Source organism: Castanea sativa, chromosome 9 (assembly GCF_040712315.1).
Source record: "Castanea sativa cultivar Marrone di Chiusa Pesio chromosome 9, ASM4071231v1".
Classification (NCBI taxonomy): domain Eukaryota; kingdom Viridiplantae; phylum Streptophyta; class Magnoliopsida; order Fagales; family Fagaceae; genus Castanea; species Castanea sativa.
In genome coordinates this window covers 18,922,498-18,943,415 of record NC_134021.1, presented here as the reverse complement: position 1 = coordinate 18,943,415, position 20,918 = coordinate 18,922,498, and the positions used below count along the sequence as shown (strand labels likewise).

Genomic DNA, 20,918 nt, shown 5'->3' with positions numbered 1-20,918 from the left:
CAAGCAAAAACTCCAATTGATTTTTGGGGTACGTAGGGATTGAACTCAGATATTTTATTCGACAATAGTCAATAAAAAACTTTACTAGTTGAGTTAACATTCTTCCTAAGCAATTAAAGAAAACTAGAATCATTAACTCAACATTTCAAAAAATTCTGATTTATAATTAAAATTGGAAATTGGAAAACCACAAGGTGAATTCCTCTCTCAAGTTATACGAAAGTAAGGGTCATAAGTATGGTTATTAAGAAACTCAAAGGTAGATTTGTTTATTTATTTACATATTTAACTTAGTTGCTACTGTTTAGTTTAGTTTAGTTTCTTTTCTTTTTCTTTTTTCCTAAAAGAATACTACTGCAGGACCAATTAAACAATTCGATATTCGAATTGGAATTCTTAAGGTAATTCTAAGCTTGAAGACAATTGGACTATGAATTAATACAAAGACTAAGATATATAAAATTTTTTTTGTATTTATAAATGGAAAATTCTTAGTTAATATTGTACATGTAATCTTACATTTTAAACACGCAAAGTGGTAAACATTATACACATTTGCAAAAAGTATACAATATTTACCATTTTTGGCAAATGCGATAACATTTACTACTTTTTGTGTGTTTACAATATAAATTTAAGGTGTAAATACAATAAACATATAAAATTCATTTATAAATATACATTATTTTTGAAACAATATATTTATGTGCAATGGTAGCTACCAACAACGGACTTGAATATTACACCCTGTGCAATTCACCCCTCACCACACACAAATTTTTTTTACAAATCTTACTTTTTTACTCTTTTTACTTTTTTTTATTCAATGATTGAAATTGAAAATTGCTTCTTCTTTTTTTCAAATCTCAATCTCAAGTCTCTACCCTTAATAGCTATTGCTCATCCACTAACAACCACTACTTGCCTAGAGTTTCGAACCTGCTTGCTTAAAAAGACCCGGTCCAAAGACGACCACCATTAAGCTTTTTGAGACATGACTTCTTGAGAAAACAGACCTCCACAACCATCAAAACTTGGAGATGCATCAAGATTTTTCTTCCATTTATGGGGTACAAATGGCTCCTCCTCGATGTGTATTCTGCCAATGCCCTCATTGCTTTCCTCTGCACTCCTTTGTAGCTGCAAAGAAAACTCAAGGTTCCACATCACTTCTTCCATAGATGGCCTATCAATGCTCTGATCAGCCACACACTTCATTGCAATCTTAGTAAACTGCTTAAAGCATTCAGGTGCAATCTTCCCCTTCAGATAAGGATCAATTATTTGATCAAGAATACGTTTCTCATGGCAATGTGCAACCCACTCTACCAAGCTCACTTGCTCCTCTGGAAGTGTTCGGTTCAATACCGGCCGAGCACATAAGATCTCAAAAAGAACAACCCCAAATGAGTAAACATCAGACTTTTCAGTTAGTTGCTGCAACAATAAGTATTCTGGATCCAAATACCCATAACTACCCTTAACAACAGTGGTTACATGTGTTTTATCCATGGTAGGACCTATTTTTGACAACCCAAAATCAGAAACCTTGGCGACCCATTTCTCATCCAAGAGAATGTTTGTTGTCTTAACATCTCGATGGATAATAGTTTGCTTAGGACCGGTGTGGAGATAGTATAAACCGCAAGCAGCTCCAATGCATATCTCAAGCCTTTGCTTCCAAGGCAATGGTGATTTTTGGGTATTGTATAGATGCTCACGCAGTGTTCCATGAGCCATGTAGTCATAAACAAGAATCATTTCACAACTGTCTTCACAATAGCCAATCAATGAAACAAGGTGCTTATGATGAACTTTTGAAAGTATTTCAATCTCAGTTTGAAACTCATGCACTCCTTGACCAGAGAGTAGGTTTCCACGCTTGATTGCTACTTGGGTTGCTCCACCATCAATTTCTCCCTTGTAAACTTTACCAAAACCTCCAACTCCAAGGAGTAAAGCCTCATCAAAGTTCTTGGTGGCAACTGTGATCTCAGCAAATGAGAAGCGGCGACAAAGGTTCTTGGTAAATCCTTGTCCAAGATCTTGGTGGCACTTAGAAGGAACTTCCCTTACACTGGATTTTTTTCCATGTTGGCAATGAGAAGCAGCAATAAGAAAGAAACCAGTAACAATGGCTAAGATGATTCCACCACAAACACCTCCAATGATAATTGCTTTGCGAATCTTTGTTTTATAATCACCTGATGATGGTATATAACTTTTGCGATTAATTTTGAATATCTCTACTCCATTCAGGATTGCATCGTAATAGGTTGGATGGGTATTTAGGTCTGGATGCAGTTCGAGCCACAAATCCTGTTGTGGGCTTCCATTTGGAACTAAAACCACATAATCCATGTACACTGGAACCCCAGTTTGCTTATCTGCTCCATTTTCATGACGTGCCAAAGCAATAACATCCACCTCTTGCTCAGCAGTTTGATTATAAAGGAAGATATCAAACACTCTTTGATTAATCTTGGTAATATTTCCCTGAATTTCACAAAAATGAAGCCTAACAAGGTAAGAGAATCCAGAATCAACTGAGAAAATCCAAGTCAAATTGTAATTGAGATTGATTTCAGCATTCGGCCCCATTGATCTAGCAGTGCTGTAGACATCAACTGGTGCAACATAAGTAGGCATGCCCGTAGGATACTGGATAGTCATGTTATCGGCAGAATATGAAACACCAAAGGCAGCCCCATAGAGGTATGGTATGTCATCGGCCCAGGACCTATAAAGACCTGTATCATGGGAGGGTGAAATATGATTTCCACCCACATTCAACCGATAAACATTCTCAAGTGCAGTGGAGTTATCAATGTAGAAAGGAGCATTCTGACCCACAATCATCAGAGTTCCATCTGTGGAACTATAAATATCAGGCATTGACACAATCTCAATCCCATTCACAAATGCGTATGCCTTCGGAGCTTTGGCAGATGGGACGAAACTTATATCCAATGTTGCACCCTCAACATTGATTGAATACTCCTTGACAAGAAATGTCAAATTCAATGCTTCTGTAGTTTGTACAGCACTGAAGTTGTTAAGAAGAGTATAAGACCCAACAGTAGCAGAGAAAACAGCATTGGACGCATCTAGACTCGCATATGAAGCAGGATAAAAGTGAAGACGAACAAATTTTCTACCAGCAACAACAGGAATACGATAGGTGAAATTTGAGTAGAAAACTCGAGCATTCATGTAAGGGACTAGGGGGACCGAAGGTTCTTGAGTAGCAGCTTGGGATATGGTGAATTTGCCACTTGCCGACAGATACTTGGACCCAATATCTGTGGTCCGCTTCCGACCATCGTAATCAGTAGCATCCAAAGGACCCCCACAATTTAGTAGGATTTTCTCAATCGGCACATAATTGGCTGCCAGATTTACATGAATGGTAAAGGCCAAGTAAAGAATAACGGATATCGGTATGGACATAAGATCGAATTTATTAGTGTTCCTCATTGATTGAAGGTTCAACTTGGTTACGGTTTTTTACAACAATAAATATAAAGAACTGAGCTTCTTAACACCAGAATCAAGACCAGAACCAAGATATACAAGCAAGAAATTTTCGGCTTTTATATGAAGAATCTCGAATCAAAGAACAAAAATGAGACAACAAGATTTTGTTACCAAAACCCCAAAAGCTTAAGATCAAGATACTAAAATAGCTAGAAAGGAAGATGTTTTTTGGGCGGAAGATCTAGCATAGATTGAACGAAATTCTAAGACTGCAGAAAATGCAAGAAATAGAATACAAATTAACTTAAGCACCAAGGTTGTACTGAGCAAATTTCAAGCCAATTACGCTGAAAACAAAAATTGTTTAAGGGAAAGAAAGTTGAGCTTCTTGACCAGAAGCTCAGACTCACTAAGTTGAAACTGGGTTCTAGAGCTTTGGGTTTTAGGGATGGTGAAAAGTAAATAGCTTACATAAAACCTAGAAAGGCAGAAACAGAAATAAAAGAGGGGCTTGGTTTCTGTACTCCAATACTTAGCTTTCTTATATATACTACTCTTAAAGTTCTTATATATACTACTTTTAAAGTGATGATTAGTTTCTTAGATGTTTCGGATTGCGTCTGGTTTGGGCTGCAAAGTATCACCTTGGAGTAGGGAGTGGTTGACAGCCAATAATATGAACTCGGAATAAATAGCAACCATGCATGCCCAAAAAAAATAAATCAAACACGTGACACGGACCCACTAAAAAAGTCACCACAACCACAAAACGATTAAAAGATGCAAGACACTCCTCTGTAGATGTAATCTCAAAACGTGGCCACAAAACGCACTATCCAAACTAAGCTCTAATCTTTCAGGACCACAGGTATGATTTATTTCAAGTCGGCAAGCCTTGTGTCATATCATATGATTCACATCATGATTATCTAGCTAATTCTCCATTTATTATCCCATTAGTTTCTTAGAATAAACAGCTTCCTTCTTTTGAGAGAGGGACCAAAATAAAAGGTAAATCCATAATGTGTAATTTGTTTCATAAAAAAGGGAGAACAATATATATAAGGAAAATACACTTAATTCGTGTACTTGACAATTAGTTCACTACTTCAATTTACATTCTTAACTTTTTTAATTAAGAGTCAGGTTAACCCTTTGGGACATTTACTAATAAACTATTTTATAAAAGTTTTGATGCAACTTTTATGACAAATATAAATTAAAATATATATATATATATATATATATATAAATAATTATTTTTTTCATTTCTTATGAAAGTTTTCTAAAAATAATTTCTAAACTAATGTCTTTAATTTAGGGTATCCATTAAATTTTCCCTTTAATGTTTTATACTATAATAAAGGTAAAAATATATTCACCTTTCCATTATTATTCATAGAATTAGAATTATAAACGTGGGCTTTAAACCAGCAAAAAGAACAGAGAAAGAATAGATTGAGCAACTATAATTCCTTACTTTGGACTTACAGCATCTTTGCCTAATGGGTCTCTCACCAACCTTAAAAGAAATCATCTATGCAGCTCAACTATAATTCCTAACATCATCTATGCAGCCCAACCTTAAAAGAAATAAACGCGGCCATTTTTTATCTCCACTCGTATCCCTCATTTCAGTTTCGGTACATCTAGGGGGTGGCAAATGAGCGGGTTGGATCATAAATGGGTTGGGTGTATAATTACCCATTTATCCATTTATGACTCGTTTGTATATAAATTAATTATCCATTACTCACCCAACCTATTTAATTAGTAACCCGTCCATTTAACCTAATATGACTCAAATATCTCTAAAACTAGTTGAATACCCTATTGACTTCCAAAACTACCAAAATACCCTTAAATACCCAAAATGACCCAAATACCCTCTACACTTTCAAAATTACCAATATACCCTTGGACATCAAAAATTACCAAAATACCCCTAGAATTATAAATCTGAGCTTTTAGAAAAACCATTGGATTGATGACATTGCCCATACCTAGTAAGACACCTGAACCTATTCCAACTGAATTAAAGATTGAACCTTCATTACTTTTTTTATTTCTTGCCTTTTCACACCATGTATAGAACTGGGTCTTATCTTATTATGCTGTGCACATTGAATTATATTTCATGTGCCTTGTAGAGAGTACTTGTATTTAAAAATAAAAATAAAAAAGATGTTCTTTGTAGAGCAAATTGCAGTTCACTTCTAAAATTATTATTAATATTATTATTGTCTGATGATTTATACTTTGCTTCTTTGTTATGTAGTTTCTGTTGGTCAAAATCTTTGAACAAGTACCTATGTCTGGGAAATCTGCTTTGCAATTTTCATTTCAACTTCTGAGTCGCACGAGGGAGAGAAAAAAATGGCATTATCAAATGTGGCACATCTCCATCTTCAAATGCATACGCATATAGCATAGTTCAACAAGTTGATAAGAGAGCTTGACTTTGCATATATTGGCCATACACACATGACACAACACATACTGTAAGGAAGGGAAACAATTTCTGAGATAAAATCAAATATAGTTTTAGTACAAACACGGCAAATGGAAGAGAAACTAATCAGCAAAGAACATAATTATAGTTTAAATACAAGAAGGCAGATGAAAACAATTTCTGAGATGGGAAATGTTGTATATATGGTGAGGGATAAAATCAAGCTGTTCCCTTGAGTTTCTTTGAAATGCCAGCAATATACTTTCCCTGGTGGAAAGCTAAGTCCAACACTAGCTCAGAATGCTGTCTTGATCCATCCCCGGCATAAGTTCCTGCACCATATGGGGAGCCACCTCTCACCTTCTCCATCTCAAACATGCCAGCTCCATATTTGTCCTTTTGCTTATTTGTGTGGATAAAGTTTTGGAAATGAAGAGGCCATGGCTGTGAGTTTCACATATATTAATTTTTAAGTATTGCTAATATGTACCAATCACAATTGACGATATCAACAGTTGTGTAAAAATTTTGTAAAAATACCTCTTAACTAAGAAGTTAAAATATTGTTGTCCACTTGTCCTATTGCTTTTTTATTGGAAAACTATGCAGCTTGACAGCCATTACTTGTTCACCATATGGACGATATGCTCGTCAAGAGCAAAGAATATGTTTCTTTGAAATGCCAAGCTGTTCAAAGAATATGCTCGTCAAGCTGTTCAAAGAATATGTTTCTTTGAAATGCCAGCAATATACTTTCCCTGGTGGAAAGCTAAGTCCAACACTAGCTCAGAATGCTGTCTTGATCCATCCCCGGCATAAGTTCCTGCACCATATGGGGAGCCACCTCTCACCTTCTCCATCTCAAACATGCCAGCTCAAAATTTGTCCTTTTGCTTATTTGTGTGGATAAAGTTTTGGAAATGAAGAGGCCATGGCTGTGAGTTTCACATATATTAATTTTTAAGTATTGCTAATATGTACCAATCACAATTGACGATATCAACAGTTGTGTAAAAATTTTGTGAAAATACCTCTTAACTAAGAAGTTAAAATATTGTTGTCCACTTGTCCTATTGCTTTTTATTGGAAAACTATGCAGCTTGACAGCCATTACCTGTTCACCATATGGACGATATGCTCGTCAAGAGCAAAGAAGAGTTGACTCACCTGGACGACCTGGGAGAGACATTTGATACCCTCCGAAAATACCAGATGAAGCTGAATCCTAGTAAGTGTGTGTTCGGGGTGGCTTCAGGAAAGTTCTTAGGATTCATGGTATCCCGAAGGGGAATAGAAGCAAATCCGGAGAAGGTGCAAGCAATACTCAGCATGGCATCACCCAAGACCGTCAAAGAAGTCCAAAAGCTCACGAGAAGGATAGCTGCACTCAATAGGTTCGTCTCTAAAGCAACGGACAAATGTCTTCCATTTTTCAAAACGTTGAAGCAAGCTTTCTCCTGGACTGACGAATGTGAGGCAGCCTTTCAAGAGCTCAAGCGTTACCTCGGTAGCCCGCCCATCTTGAGTCCCTCAAAAGCAGGGGAAAACCTTTATTTATACCTGGCAGCATCAGCCATGGCCGTCAGTGCGGCCTTAGTTCGAGAGGAAGATAAGAAGCAGCTTCCAGTTTACTATGTCAGTCAAGCCTTCCAGGGAGCAGAGGCCAGGTATCCCAGGATTGAGAAGATCGTGTTCGCCCTAATAATGGCTTCATGAAAGTTACGACCGTACTTCGAAGCACACCCTATCCTTGTAAGGATGGACCAACCTATCAGAAAATCCATGAATAAGCCTGAAGCAGCTGGGAGAATGGTCCAGTGGGCAATCGAACTTAGCCAGTTCGACATCGAATACCATCCTAGAACGGCCATCAAGGCGCAAGCTCTAGCAGACTTCATCGCCGAGTTCACCCTTCCAGAAGATGATAACGGCAAAGAGGAGGTGGAACAGTGGACGATTCAAATTGACGGATCATCAGCCCAAAAGAGGGGAGGAGTAGAGGTCATTATAAACACACCCGATGGAGAAAAACTCCAATATGGAGTCTAATTTAAATTCCCGGCGACCAACAACGAGGCTGAGTACGAAGGCATACTGACGGGACTAAGACTCGGCAAAGCCCTTGGGATTAAGAACCTGCTTATTCAGAGCGACTCGAAGCTGGCAATAGGGCAGATCAGGGAAGAGTATGAGGCGAAAGAAGAGAGGATGCAGAAGTACCTCAAGCTGATTAAACATTTAGCCTGTGGGTTCGATAAGTTGGATTTCGTTTGGATCCCGAGAAACCATAATGCGGCGGCAGATGAGGTTGCCAAAATGGCCTCCTCTGAAGAAGAACCAACGAACAGTGAAATTCTCATGGAGATTCAGAAACACCCCAGCATCGAAGAAGTCCCGGTATTCTCCATCCAGAGCATAGGTGGTTGGATGGAATCGATCGTCTCATATCTTCAAGACGGGCATCTCCCTCGTGATTCAGTGGAAGCTAGGAAGATTAAAGCAAGAACAGCTAGGTTTACAATTTTGAATGATACCTTATACAAAAGAGGGTTCTCCCTGCCTTATCTGAAGTGTATCGACGAGGAAGAAGCCAAGTACGTCCTTCACGAAATCCACGAAGGGGTTTGTGGAGACCACGCCGGACCTAGATCCCTGGTAAGCAAAGTTGTTAGAGCAGGATATTTCTGGCCGACCATGCAGGCAAACGCTACGGAGCTCGTCAAGAGGTGCGATAAGTGCCAGAGGTCTGGGAATGTCCAGAGGCTGCCAGTAGAAAAGATGACGACGATTACCTCCCCGTGGCCATTCGCACAATGGGGGATTGATATTGTCGGCCCATTACCCCAAGGAAGAGGACATGTAAGGTTCCTGCTCATCGCTATCGACTACTTCACTAAATGGGTCGAAGCAGAAGCAATAGCAACAATCACAGAGGCGAGAATTCGTAGCTTCGTGTGGAGAAATATAATTTGCAGGTTCGGGATTCCGCGAACGATTATTTCAGATAATGGCCGACAGTTCGACAACTAGGGATTCAGAGACTTTTGCTTAGGGCTAGGTATCAGGAATAAGTTCTCGTCACCTGGACACCCACAGTCAAACGGACAAACAGAAGTAACTAATTGAACACTGCTCAGAATCATCAAAACCAGGCTAGACGAAGCTAAGGGCGCGTGGCCGGATGAATTGCCCAATGTCTTGTGGGCCTACAGAACAACAGCAAGAACCCCAACGGGAGAGACGCCTTTCAGGCTCACTTATGGCACTGAAGCGGTAATCCCAGTCGAGGTGGGTATGGCCAGCACCAGGCGAGAAGTGTTCCACAAGGAGAACAACGACGACCAACTTTGAATCAATCTGGATTGCTTAGACGAGGTAAGGGACAAGGCCTCGAACATGACGATGAAGTACCAACAAAAGATGATGGAATACTATAACAAAAGGGTCAAGCTTAGAAGACTAGGAATTGGGGACCTCGTCCTACGCAAGGTGACTACTGCAACTAAAAACTCTGCCCACGGGAAGCTCGGTCCCATGTGGGAAGGACCTTACAGAGTCGTGCACTACTCCTGGCAAGGTAGCTATCATTTGGAGACCCTAGACGGACAAAAGCTCCCGCGACCCTGGAACATAGAACACTTGAAGAAATACCACCAGCAGATGTAAATCAAGAATATACCAATTCCTCAAAATTAATGAAATAATGGTTCAAATAATGTGTTCAGACAGGTACCGTCAGTAGAAAGTCCCGGAGACCCGCTACCAAAAAAAAAAAAAAAATTTGCCTAAGTAATAAGATTCCGCATGGACGGATGTACATTACTGATGAAGGAAAAAACAAAAAAAAATTTCCTAAAAAATAAGATTCTGCATGGACGGATGTACATTACTGACGAAGGCAAAACAAAAAAAATTGCCTAAGTAATAAGATTTCGCATGGACGGATGTACATTACTGACAAAGGCAAAAACAAAAAAATTGCCTAAGTAATAAGATTCCGCATGGACGGATGTACATTACTGACGAAGGCAAAAATAAAAAAAAATTTCCTAAGTAATAAGATTCTGCATGGATGGATGTACATTACTGACAAAGGCAAAAACAAAAAAATTGCCTAAGTAATAAGATTCCGCATGGACGGATGTACATTACTGACGAAGGCAAAACAAAAAATGTTGCCTAAGTAATAAGATTCCGCATGGACGGATGTACATTACTGACAAAGGCAAAAAACAAAAAAATTGCCTAAGTAATAAGATTCCGCATGGACGGATGTACATTACTGACGAAGGCAAAACAAAAAATTTTGCCTAAGTAATAAGATTCCGCATGGACGGATGTACATTATTGACGAAGGCAAAACAAAAATTTTCCTAAGTAATAAGATTCCGCATGGACGGATGTGCATTACTGACGAAAGGCAAAAACAGAAGTAAAGGAAAATGCTTAAGTAATAACGTTCCAAACCAGATGAACATACATTACTGACGGAAACAAAGGAATCAACATACAGGAGAACATATGTAAGTAGATACAATAAAAACCAAAGGCCATTGTTTATACAAAAAAAAAAACCCATAAACACTGGGCTAAAAATACACATGAAAATTTTTAGATGTTCTGGAAATTGAGCCTCGAAACATATCAGGCACCTCCAAAAAAAAAAAAGAAGAGAATTTTGCTGATTAATGACAGGTTCAAACGTCCGAGGCGGCATCGTCTTCAACTGGGGCATCAAGGGCAGGGGCATCGACGATAGGAGCATCAGGAATGTCTTCAGGAGCTTCAGCTGCGGCGGCTTGGGTAGCCTCGTCAGCAGAGATCTCCCTGTCGACTTCCTCCATATCCAGCGCCTCCAAATCTACCCCGGAAGGATGCTTGATGCAATACCTCCTCAAGAGCTCGAACCCTTTAAAATACCAGCTGAAGAGCACGGAGTTGTACTCCTCGGTTTGCTGGAAGCCCTCGATGGCCCTAGAGGCAACGACCTTAATCTTTTCCTTCGCGGCTGTGAGCTGCTCGTCCTTTTCCAGAACCAGCTGCTGCTCAACCTTAAGGTCGTCACCCAGCTTCTTGATCTCTTCCTTGGATCGGTGAACATCCTCCATCGCGGCTATCAGATCCCTCTTCAGCTTCGAGTTCTCCATCTCCAGGACTTTGATCCAAGAAAGCGAGGACTCGACCTTGGCTTCCTGAGCCAGATACTCCGCCGAAAGATGAACAGTTTCCCCCAACACCTAAAAAAAAAAAAACACACGAAGGAATAAATAAAAAGGGGGGCATATATGTAGATGCGTCACGTAAAACAAACAGGTTACCTGGACGAGCTTATGGATGTGACGACCCATCAACTCATTTGGGGTCAAACCTGAGAACTCCTTTAGGTCGTCAGCAGTCACGACCCCATGAGCCCGAGCCGTCGCCAACTTCTCGTCATCCCAAATAGTGGACGAGCAAGCAGCTTCCTTCCCTTTGTTCGATGTACGAGGCCTTTTGGAAGTAGGTGTCGGGATCTCTTCAACCGAGGTGGCCGAAGAAGCCGTCCTCGTCGTCTCGGTGCCCGAAACCACGGGTGTGGCCGAAGCCGCCGGAGTAACAGAAGAGACTTTCCCTTTCACACGGACCACCTTCTTCTCGAGGTTGGATAAAGGTTCGTCTTTCTTAGACCTCATTTTCTCGTACATACCCTCGTTGAATTTCGTCGTCATCTCTGCGAAAGAGGAAAATTTTATAAGAAAAAGAGCAAGTCAAACAAGTACAGCTACAGGGTCGAGTCCAACGAGCTCAAAAGCTTACTCTTCTTCCCCTCGATATCAAGGCTCCGCAAGACGTAGGGAGACGGATTGGGGCTGAGGTTGTAAAAAGCAAGTGTCCGCGGGTCTACTAAGTCGTCCCAATTTTTGATGGTCTGGGAATACGTGATGGCCGCCTCAACGTGCTCCTTGTACCTACTTTTCAGCTTTGGCCTTCGTTTAACTGCACAAGAACGAAAGAAGTTAGTAACGATAACCTTGAGGACAACAAAAAAAAAAAAAAAAAAAAAAAAAAAAAAAAAAAAAAAGAGAAAGGAGAAAGGAGACTAACGCACCTAAGGTCGGGGTTCCCCACCGACGAAGCAACCTGGGGATCTCACCCCAGTCTTGGCTAGAGGGAGTCTCAAAGTCGTCCCCGGACACAAACACAAATCTAGACTTCCAGTACCTGAAGGACGAAGGTAAGCCCTTGACGATCCTGGTTCTTCTCTCCCAGGGTACTAGCTCATAATACCCGTACTCTTTGGACTCTTTTAGACGGTATAAATAGACGAGCTCGTTTACCTTCATCATATCCCCGTTAGCAGCCAACCATATTCACATACAGTTGACCACTATTCTCCACGAATTGGGCATAAGCTGCCCAGGGGCGATCCCCAAATATGCCAGGAGCTCCATCACAAACGGGTGGATAGGAAGCCTAAGTCCACAAGTAAAAGCGGCCTCATAGAAGCACACTTCACTTGGGAAAAACTGACAAGCCCTATCCTCGTCAGTAGGCCGACGAACACGAACCCGCTCTGGAAACTGAAACCTATCCCTAAATCGACCGACGGCATCAGAATCTAACCCGCACGGTTCCACGAGGGCATGAAAAGCCCTAACCTCTCTAAAGGTCAACACGGCTGTGTCTCCCTCCATAAGGTCGCCGCTAGACGACAACCCAGTGTTGAGGTCACTAGACCTAACTTCAGACATCGACTGCGACTCCCTCACCAAGCCTTCGAACCAATCGATCGACTCTCGGAGTAATGGAAATAAGTCACCTAAAACAACGCCTAAGCTGCTACCCTCAAAAACAAAACCCCTCAAATTGGGAAAAGCGCCTAAAGACCCCCCTAAGCGAGCAAAGAGAAAGGAAATCGAAGGACAAGCTTCCCTAACTTCTAAATTACTGACCATGAACTCCCAGGCTAACAGGAAAATACTAAAATTCCCACAAAAAAAGACGGGGAGAAACAAACAAAAACACAGAAGGAACCAGGAAACAAAAAACCAAAAATAAATCAGATATTTGCAAAAAGAAAAAAAAAAAAAAGAAGGAAGAAGAAGAAAGAGCTTACCTCAAAGAAGAGAAGCGAGAAACCCAACAGCCAAGCAAACACCAACTCAGAAAGAGGTGAAGAAATATACGAAGAGGGTGCTCAGAGGAGATGAACTGAAGTTTGAAAGAAAATGAAAGGTAAAGTACAAAGAAAGGAGTTTAAAAACTAAATGGAGGTGAAAACCGAAAATCGGCGGGAAACCCAAGGGTCAATCCCTTTCTAACCACATCACGCCACGTGGCCACAACCCACGTAACGCCGCCACCACGCATTCAATGCGGCACGGAATCCCAAAGGACAAAAAAAAAAACTGTTTGGCTTCCATGGTCGTCACTGACGACCATGAAACCCGGGGGGCATATGATGGGACTGACGAAGTTAAAACATAGACGAGGAAGCCTTCACGAACGAACATGACTAGTATCCGCGTCATCAGAGAAAGAGTTAATGCCATTCAATGCTGCCAATAAAGCCTCAACCGTTACAAGACCAGCTGGACGAACCGGTAGAAACGCATTGAAACCCATAACTCCACCAGAGACGTTATCAGGGGAGTCATTAACACCCCAACGGCTATAATCCCCAAGGGTATATAAAACCCTCGCAACACCAATACAAGGTACGGAGACAACATCGCTGCCTATACTAAGTTATTCTTGATATTTTGACTATCGCTTTCTTTCACACTGACTTTGCCATCGGAGGCGTTGTGGCAGGCACCACACCGGTGACCATTCGGATAAGTTCTTGCCCCTGTAGGTTCGTCAGAGTACTACCTAGAACCATCTGGACGAACTCCAGAGAGACAAACGAGATTCTGCTTCATCATATATAACTTGTTCAAAACTTAACGTTTTGGATTGTAGGCACTGATTCGGGATAACAATCTTATGGACCATGGTTACATATTGTTATATTTAAGGAATCACTCGAATCATCGTTATATATTGTAGACCAAATGGTCCGGTGGTTGATTTTCTTCAATAGGGGTTCTTTTGTTAAATTATTTGACAAGCCGAAAAGTGCCTGGATACTCGTGTAATACAATTGGCTAGTAAATCTTTGAGGATAATGATATTTGATAAATTTTTGGCATTTAACAGTTTGATTAAGAGATACAGTTTTTTGAAACTATTTCAGATTGTCATATATGTTGGTATATATAAATAAAGACATGCTTATTTTCATTTGGCCTTTGCTTACGAGATATTTCAATGATTATTTGCTAGATGAATTATTTATATTGATATCTAACCTTAAACTTTATAACGATGAACATGTTTGGTGGTGCTTGTTCAAAAAGATGTTCTTGGCCTTTTTATGTGCAATGGTGTATGGGCTAGATGAATAAAGGAAATTGGAAATTTTGATGGAGGCAAAATTTTTTGAATCCATTTAAATGCATTCAATTTTGGGAGTGGTTGCCATTTTTTAGTTTTTGGTTAGTCTTTACTAATTCATCAAGTGATCATCTATTTGATAATTAAAATAACATTATGAGAGCTATTATTAATAATTTCAAATGTGTGGATATAAGCCCAAGAATGAGACCAATTGCACAAGTGGAGCTGTAATTATGGGGTTTCACTCTAAGTTAGAGAGTGTACAATTCACCCCTTGGCCAAAGGTGTTATTTATTTATAAAATTTAAGATACAATTTTATGTATTGATATGGAGGACACATGATTATTGTATTTTAGCACGTATAATCTTATTTAATTACATACATGTACATATATTTTTTGGGCATGTGTGAACTTGATTGGATATTAATGTGTTTAATCCCAATATACGTTTTGTAATATCTGTTTGAATGAAATATATGTTACATGCCTTAGTTGACATATTTGAATTGTCAAAAATTTGGAATGCACAAGAGTCTGCTATGAGTGCTTGCTAAATAGCAAGGATGAGGCATTAGAGATGTTCATTCATTAAAAGAATGAAGTTGAGGAATAACTCAATGAATGCAATAAGTTCTTGATTACCATAGAACTTGTGGGGGGAAGCTATAATTTCCACCAACCATTTTTTTTTTCATTGAGATGCCTTAAAGAAAACCACTAATGCATTGTAAATTATGGAAAGAGTGATCACCTTTCTATAAATTCTTTAAATATGGGGGTGTTTGATGAAGGTGGTGATTCCTATTCCAAAAGGATAAAGAACCATTAATTGTGTTTTCATTGGGTTATGGTTATAACAGTAGTGCATTGTGTTTTCTAATTTATGAATATATTTCAAGTGTTAAACTTTCTTAAAAGAAAGTTTGAGTCTACGTTTAGTATTTCTCATGATCAAGAGTTGATGGAAGAGAGGTTGAGCCTAAGTGTAGTAAAAGGACAAATGTCATATTCGTTTGGTCTAAATTTTCTAACTTAAATGTTAGAAGATGAACTTAAAGCTTCAAAAAAGCAATATTTTGAGAGATACCTTTTTGAAAGAAAAAAAAAGATTGTCAATAGTGCAATAAATCCATCTTGGAAATCTATGCATAGTAGTTGGTAGATCTACCACTTGGGAATTTGAGACTATGCAAGACTTGTTTTAGAAGGCTACAAATAAAAGGAAGATGTGAGTTTTCTTGATACACAATAAACCAAAGGGGTTTATGGTTCTTGTACAAGGAAACAAAGTGCTTAAACTTGTTAAATCATTGTATAGATTGAAGTAAGTTTCAATCCAATGACATGAGAAATTTGACACTGAGATAATGTCAAATGAGTTTAGATTTAATGCGACTAGTGTGTGTTGTGAAATATATCACAAGAGGCTATGTCGTTGTGGGATATGCTCGTGTAAGTGTTGTAGATGTGATACAAGAAATGAAAATTTCTAATACATCTAATGGACTTGTCTTGTCTCAATCACATGAGAAATGTGACGGCAGTCTAGTGAGAACACCTTATGCAAAGAGCATATGTATTTTTGGGAAGTTAATAAATCTAAACAAAGTTATGGTAGGTCTCAACATATTTGTTAGAGACATAATACCATGAGGCAGTTGCTCTCAAATGAAAGTGATTCCAAATTATAAAACGGATTCATAATTAGTTGTTTGAGTGGAGAGCAAGTAAACTGCTCATCGAGGGGAATGGGGTTAAAGCCTATGACCTAAAGTTTCCATAACAGTAACCCCACCTAGCTGACTAGAGATCCCAAGATCTAGGTTTTCAAATGGACAACAAAATTGTGGAGACTAGTTTTTATCACTATGGAGATTACATCTCCCACCCATTCCTATGATGAAATAGTGATGCCTATAAGTGATGTTCAGGGTAAGCTTTGCTTTTAATAATTCTTATATCTTAGAAAACTAAGTGGGGTATAGCAGGATACCCTTAATAAGAGTCACCTATATGAGTGTGAAGTGGGCCGCTTCCATGAGAGTTTTTAAGGCTAAATTCTCTAAAGCACTTCATGAATTTACCAGGATATGTTCAGGGCCGAAATGAACACAACTATAAGAACGAAATATGTTCGAAAAGAAATTGTGTGAATTCTATTGTTTTGGTATACAAAAACGGCTGAACAGTTCAAGATATCATGTTCACTGGTTAGCTAGTATATCCGATAGTCTTTCACAAAGGAAAGTTCAAAGCTGCAAGCTACTTCTCCCGATACAATAACTTTTCTTCTACTCTTTGCTGTGTCTACATCATCATTTGCATTGTGTTTATCAATTTCTATTCATGTGGGGGATTGTTGGAAAAATAGCATGGAGTGAATAAGAAATTAATGTTTTCTATGTTCACTTGAAGATGTTATTAAAAGTGGTAAAAATCCTGAGTCCCACATAGAAAAGGAAAGAAATAATATATGAGTTTATATGCTCATGAGTTGGACAATGGGTTGGGCTTTTGGCATATGTGGACTGGGCCTACTTGTCCAAATAATAATATTTTATTATTTTAATTTTTTGAGTCAGTTAGTCTATGCACAACAGTTATTACTGAAACAAAGTATCTATTTAGTAACATATAATTTTTTCATAGTCCCTCATTTATAAAAACTAATTTTTGAAAAAACTTTCTTAGTGAGAATATTTTGTGCATTTCATTTTGTGTCAAAAAGAGAGAAAGAGATTGAGTAGTTCGCAAAGCACGGCCTTGTGTGCTTCATTTTCGTGCTGTAGATCATTTTATCCTAGGAGGCAGACATCCGTGAGTCTCAAAGCACTACAGTGATTGTGTAAGGAGATTGTGTCAAGCACAAGACTTGATCTGAATTATTCATCCTTCACGTATTTGGTCTGTGAGTTTTTAATTATTTGCAAATTTCTTCTTATATATATTCAGTGTTTGTTTATTGCTTTTGCCTATCACATCTATTTGTGTCATTGCTTATTCTTAGTTCTGTGTATTGTTCCTTTTGTTTTATCATAAAAGTAAATTGTTGAAATATATCCAACAATAATAAAGTGGATAGATGCCAATCACCAAACACCTAGAAAAGAAAAAGACATTAACTTAGAACTCAAAACCCAATTGAGAGAGGGGTCTTAATCTTACCTTGAAAATCTTAACAGGTCCAAAGCCACCTTCACCGAGCTTGTGAGTTGTGAAAATCTTTAGCAGCAACTAAGGTCTCTAAGGGAAATAGTTTATGTTCTTGTTGAGCTATCTTCTCCAAGTCTTTTTTATTGCTTCCCTCTAATCAAACCCAAAAAAAATCATGGCCAGCAACAATCACAGAACAATAAACCCGAAATTTCTTTTGTCTACGGAAACCCCAAACCCAAAATTTTTTTTGTCTCCAAAAACCCTAAACCCAAAATTCTCGAAAACTTTAACTTAGAAATCAACCCAAGAATTGAGTGACTTGCTTGAGAAATCTGATGCCTTCAACGACCCTCTACGCCACCATCGAAGCCCGACCTCAAATCGCTATTCAAGTACCTTCCATCTCTCTCTAGAATTTTCTTACGTTTTTTTGTTACTGAGAAAATCTGAGGGAAGTGTTTAAGGAGAGTGAGACTGAGGACCGAATGTTTTGGCTTAGAAATACTGAGGCTATATTGTTTATTTAAGTTTTAGATTTTAGAAGGGTTTATTGGGTATTTTATGGGTTTATTTAAATTTAAATTTTAGATATTTTCTTGGATTCCTTTCAGCCTTGCCACTAATCTCCTCTTCCTATGAAACAGATTCCCAAATTCAGTCTTGTTCCATGTATTGGCCTAAATAGTGAAATTAGACTGAGCTTGCATCAGAGAATCCTGGCTTGACCATGCATCACTTACCACACCCGGAAAAGAAGGGTGGGAGAGCCACATAGGTTGGAATCTAAAAGGCCTAGGGAAGTGGATGTTCTGGTTATTTTCCATACACAACTTGACCGGGCAGTGATCCAATTGAATCTTTTCTAGATGAAACATCGCAGCTTCAGGGTAAAGAGAATTCCACTCGGCATTGACAAACACCCTGTCTATTCTTTCTTGGATAAGCCAAGACAAAGGCCTACGGTTAGACCAGGTGTATCGAGGCCCCAAGAATCCAATATCAATCATCCTACAATGATCCAAACATTCTTGGAACCGCAAGGCTCTACGTAAATTAACTAATCTCCCACTAAATTTGTCTTCCCCCATTAGGACTTCATTAAAATCACCTGCGATGACCCAAGTCATGGAATGTGATTCAGCTATAGAGTTGAGGTTTTCCCATAGGAGACATCTTTCAACAAATCTGGGGTTGCCATAAACTGCTGATAGCAACCAATGGGGCTTGCTAGTGGAAGACACACTAACATGAATCTCTTATTCAGTCGAAGTTAACTCAACCACCTCCACCTAATTAGAGTCCCACAACAACCACAGACCACCCGATAAACCAATCGAGTTAGCAATGATCGCCCCATCCATATGGAGTCTATCAACAATCCTTTGGGCTCTGTCACCACATACTTTGGTTTCCATTATGATCATGATAGCAGGGGAGTGTACATGAATCATGTCATTAACAACATTACAAAAATTTGAGCTAAGAGCACCCTAACAATTCCAAATCAATGTATTCATGATTAACACAAATAAGAGAAGAAATAACCCAACAGCTTAATTGGAAGGGATAAGAAGCTCACCTCCCTGAACAGCATGCATGTCTGCCTCTGAAGGAAGCCCTTCTACTTCCATCGAAACATCCTCTTCCTCAAGATCAGTTCTATTTGACTGAGTTGACGGATTGATCCTTTTGAGACCCAACTTAGCTATACACAGAGCATCTGTCTCCATCAATGATTCTAACTGAGTTTCCTCCGGTGGTGGACAGTTGGATATATCAGCCAAATGTTTTCTTTTGAAAATTTTGTTGTGGAGAGCTTGACCCACTCCTTCATCTCGACCCATTTCAATCATCGCATCAAGCGCCATCTCTGATCCTTCGCTGCAACCACCTTCCCTTAGTTCATCAGCACCGGCTTGGAAATTCCACTCAATCGATGCTGAGTTGGCTTCCTTGGAGCTCCCAGCCTGAAACCCCCTTAAAATCCATTCCTATTGTGGAAATATCTACAAAGTTAGTGCCAAAATTCAGAGGCTTGCTTGGCCCAAATGGGTTCGAATTGACAACCTGACACTCAGCTGGTGCCTTTTGTCTCACAGCATTGTCCACCGGTCTCTGCCTGGTTCTTTCTGTATTGATGTCCGCGGCTAGGGGCCTTTCCCTTCTGAAATTTTGGCTTAAAAAAGGATTTTCACGGTTTGGGAAAAGGTTATTGTGATCTGCACGCTTATTATTTTCTTTTGTCACATCATAGCGAAGGTGAATTTCCTTGTTTAACCCCAGGTCGGACTGTGTAGGTTCATTAGTTGGGCTCAGCACGCAATTGGGTTGACTTGGGCTAGTAAAAGTTTTTCCTATTTGAGATAAGGCCCTAGTCTCTTTACTTGTATTTTTCCTAGGGTTCCTATTCCTTGCAACGAGAACCCAGGGCTCGAAATTACCACTGACAAGTTCCACATGGTCCTTCCCCAGCCCATGACTTCTTGAAGCTTCAAATTCCCCCATCGTCTTCTCCACTTGCTCCGACAGTTTAACTCTATACGGGCAACCTTCAGTTTTATGGCCAACACGTCCACACGAGAAACATAGTGCATTTATTCCTTCATACTGCACAGGCTGACATATACCACCTATCTTGATGAGTTTGATGATAGGTTTATCAAAGTTCACCTAAACACAGAGTCTCGCAAAACGTCCTCTCACCTCCGTTGCAGTTTGAGTGTCAATTCTGAGCACCGACCCTATGGCTAAGCCAATATCTCTCAAAACCGATGGTTCGTAGTACTTAATGGGCAACCCCGGAAGCATGATCCACACTGCCACAGCCGAGAGCTTTGCGGTCTCTACCCTGAAATTTGGTTCCCAGCATCTGATTGAGAGATAGTGGCCACCAATAAACCATGGACCACCTTTTAGCACTCTTGCTCGGTCTTCCGCAATGGAAAATCTAAAAAGAAAAAATTCGTTGCCAAGGTCAATGCACTCCATTTTGCCCATTGGTTTCCATAAGCTTACCAATCTTGAAATGAGAAAATGATAACCTACGGTTTTCCCAAAGACTTTAACTATTAGTGCATTAGTCCAGGCTACTCGGATTTTGCCTTTCCTATTTCTAGAAAGGTGCACCGTTGCCTCACCCGGAAGGTCTTCATTCGCTTCATCGTCTGACATTGTTTCCATCTCCATAACATTCTCGACGTCAAAAACTTTTTCAAAAACACCTGTGCACTCTCCCACTAGTTTATCTCTATAGGATCCCCCCTCCATCACCTAGATAGGGCTCTGGTTTTCTTGTCCCAAGTTGTCACGGTGATTTTCTTTTACTTTCTTAGTGCTTCTTTGCAGTACATCATCTTCTTCTTTAGACCTAACACTCGCCTCACTCATGTCTCTGGAAGAACTTTTGAT

At 39.5% G+C, this 20,918-nt stretch overlaps 1 protein-coding gene across 1 annotated transcript; it reads right to left on the bottom strand.

Moving 5' to 3' along the window:
- Positions 1-627: 627 nt before the first annotated feature.
- LOC142609851 (receptor-like protein kinase FERONIA) lies at positions 628-3,988 on the bottom strand. The gene has a single exon (XM_075781572.1). The coding sequence runs from the start codon at positions 3,475-3,477 to the stop codon at positions 979-981; it is 2,499 nt and encodes an 832-aa protein (XP_075637687.1). The 5' UTR covers positions 3,478-3,988; the 3' UTR covers positions 628-978.
- Between the last annotated feature and the right edge of the window lie 16,930 nt (positions 3,989-20,918).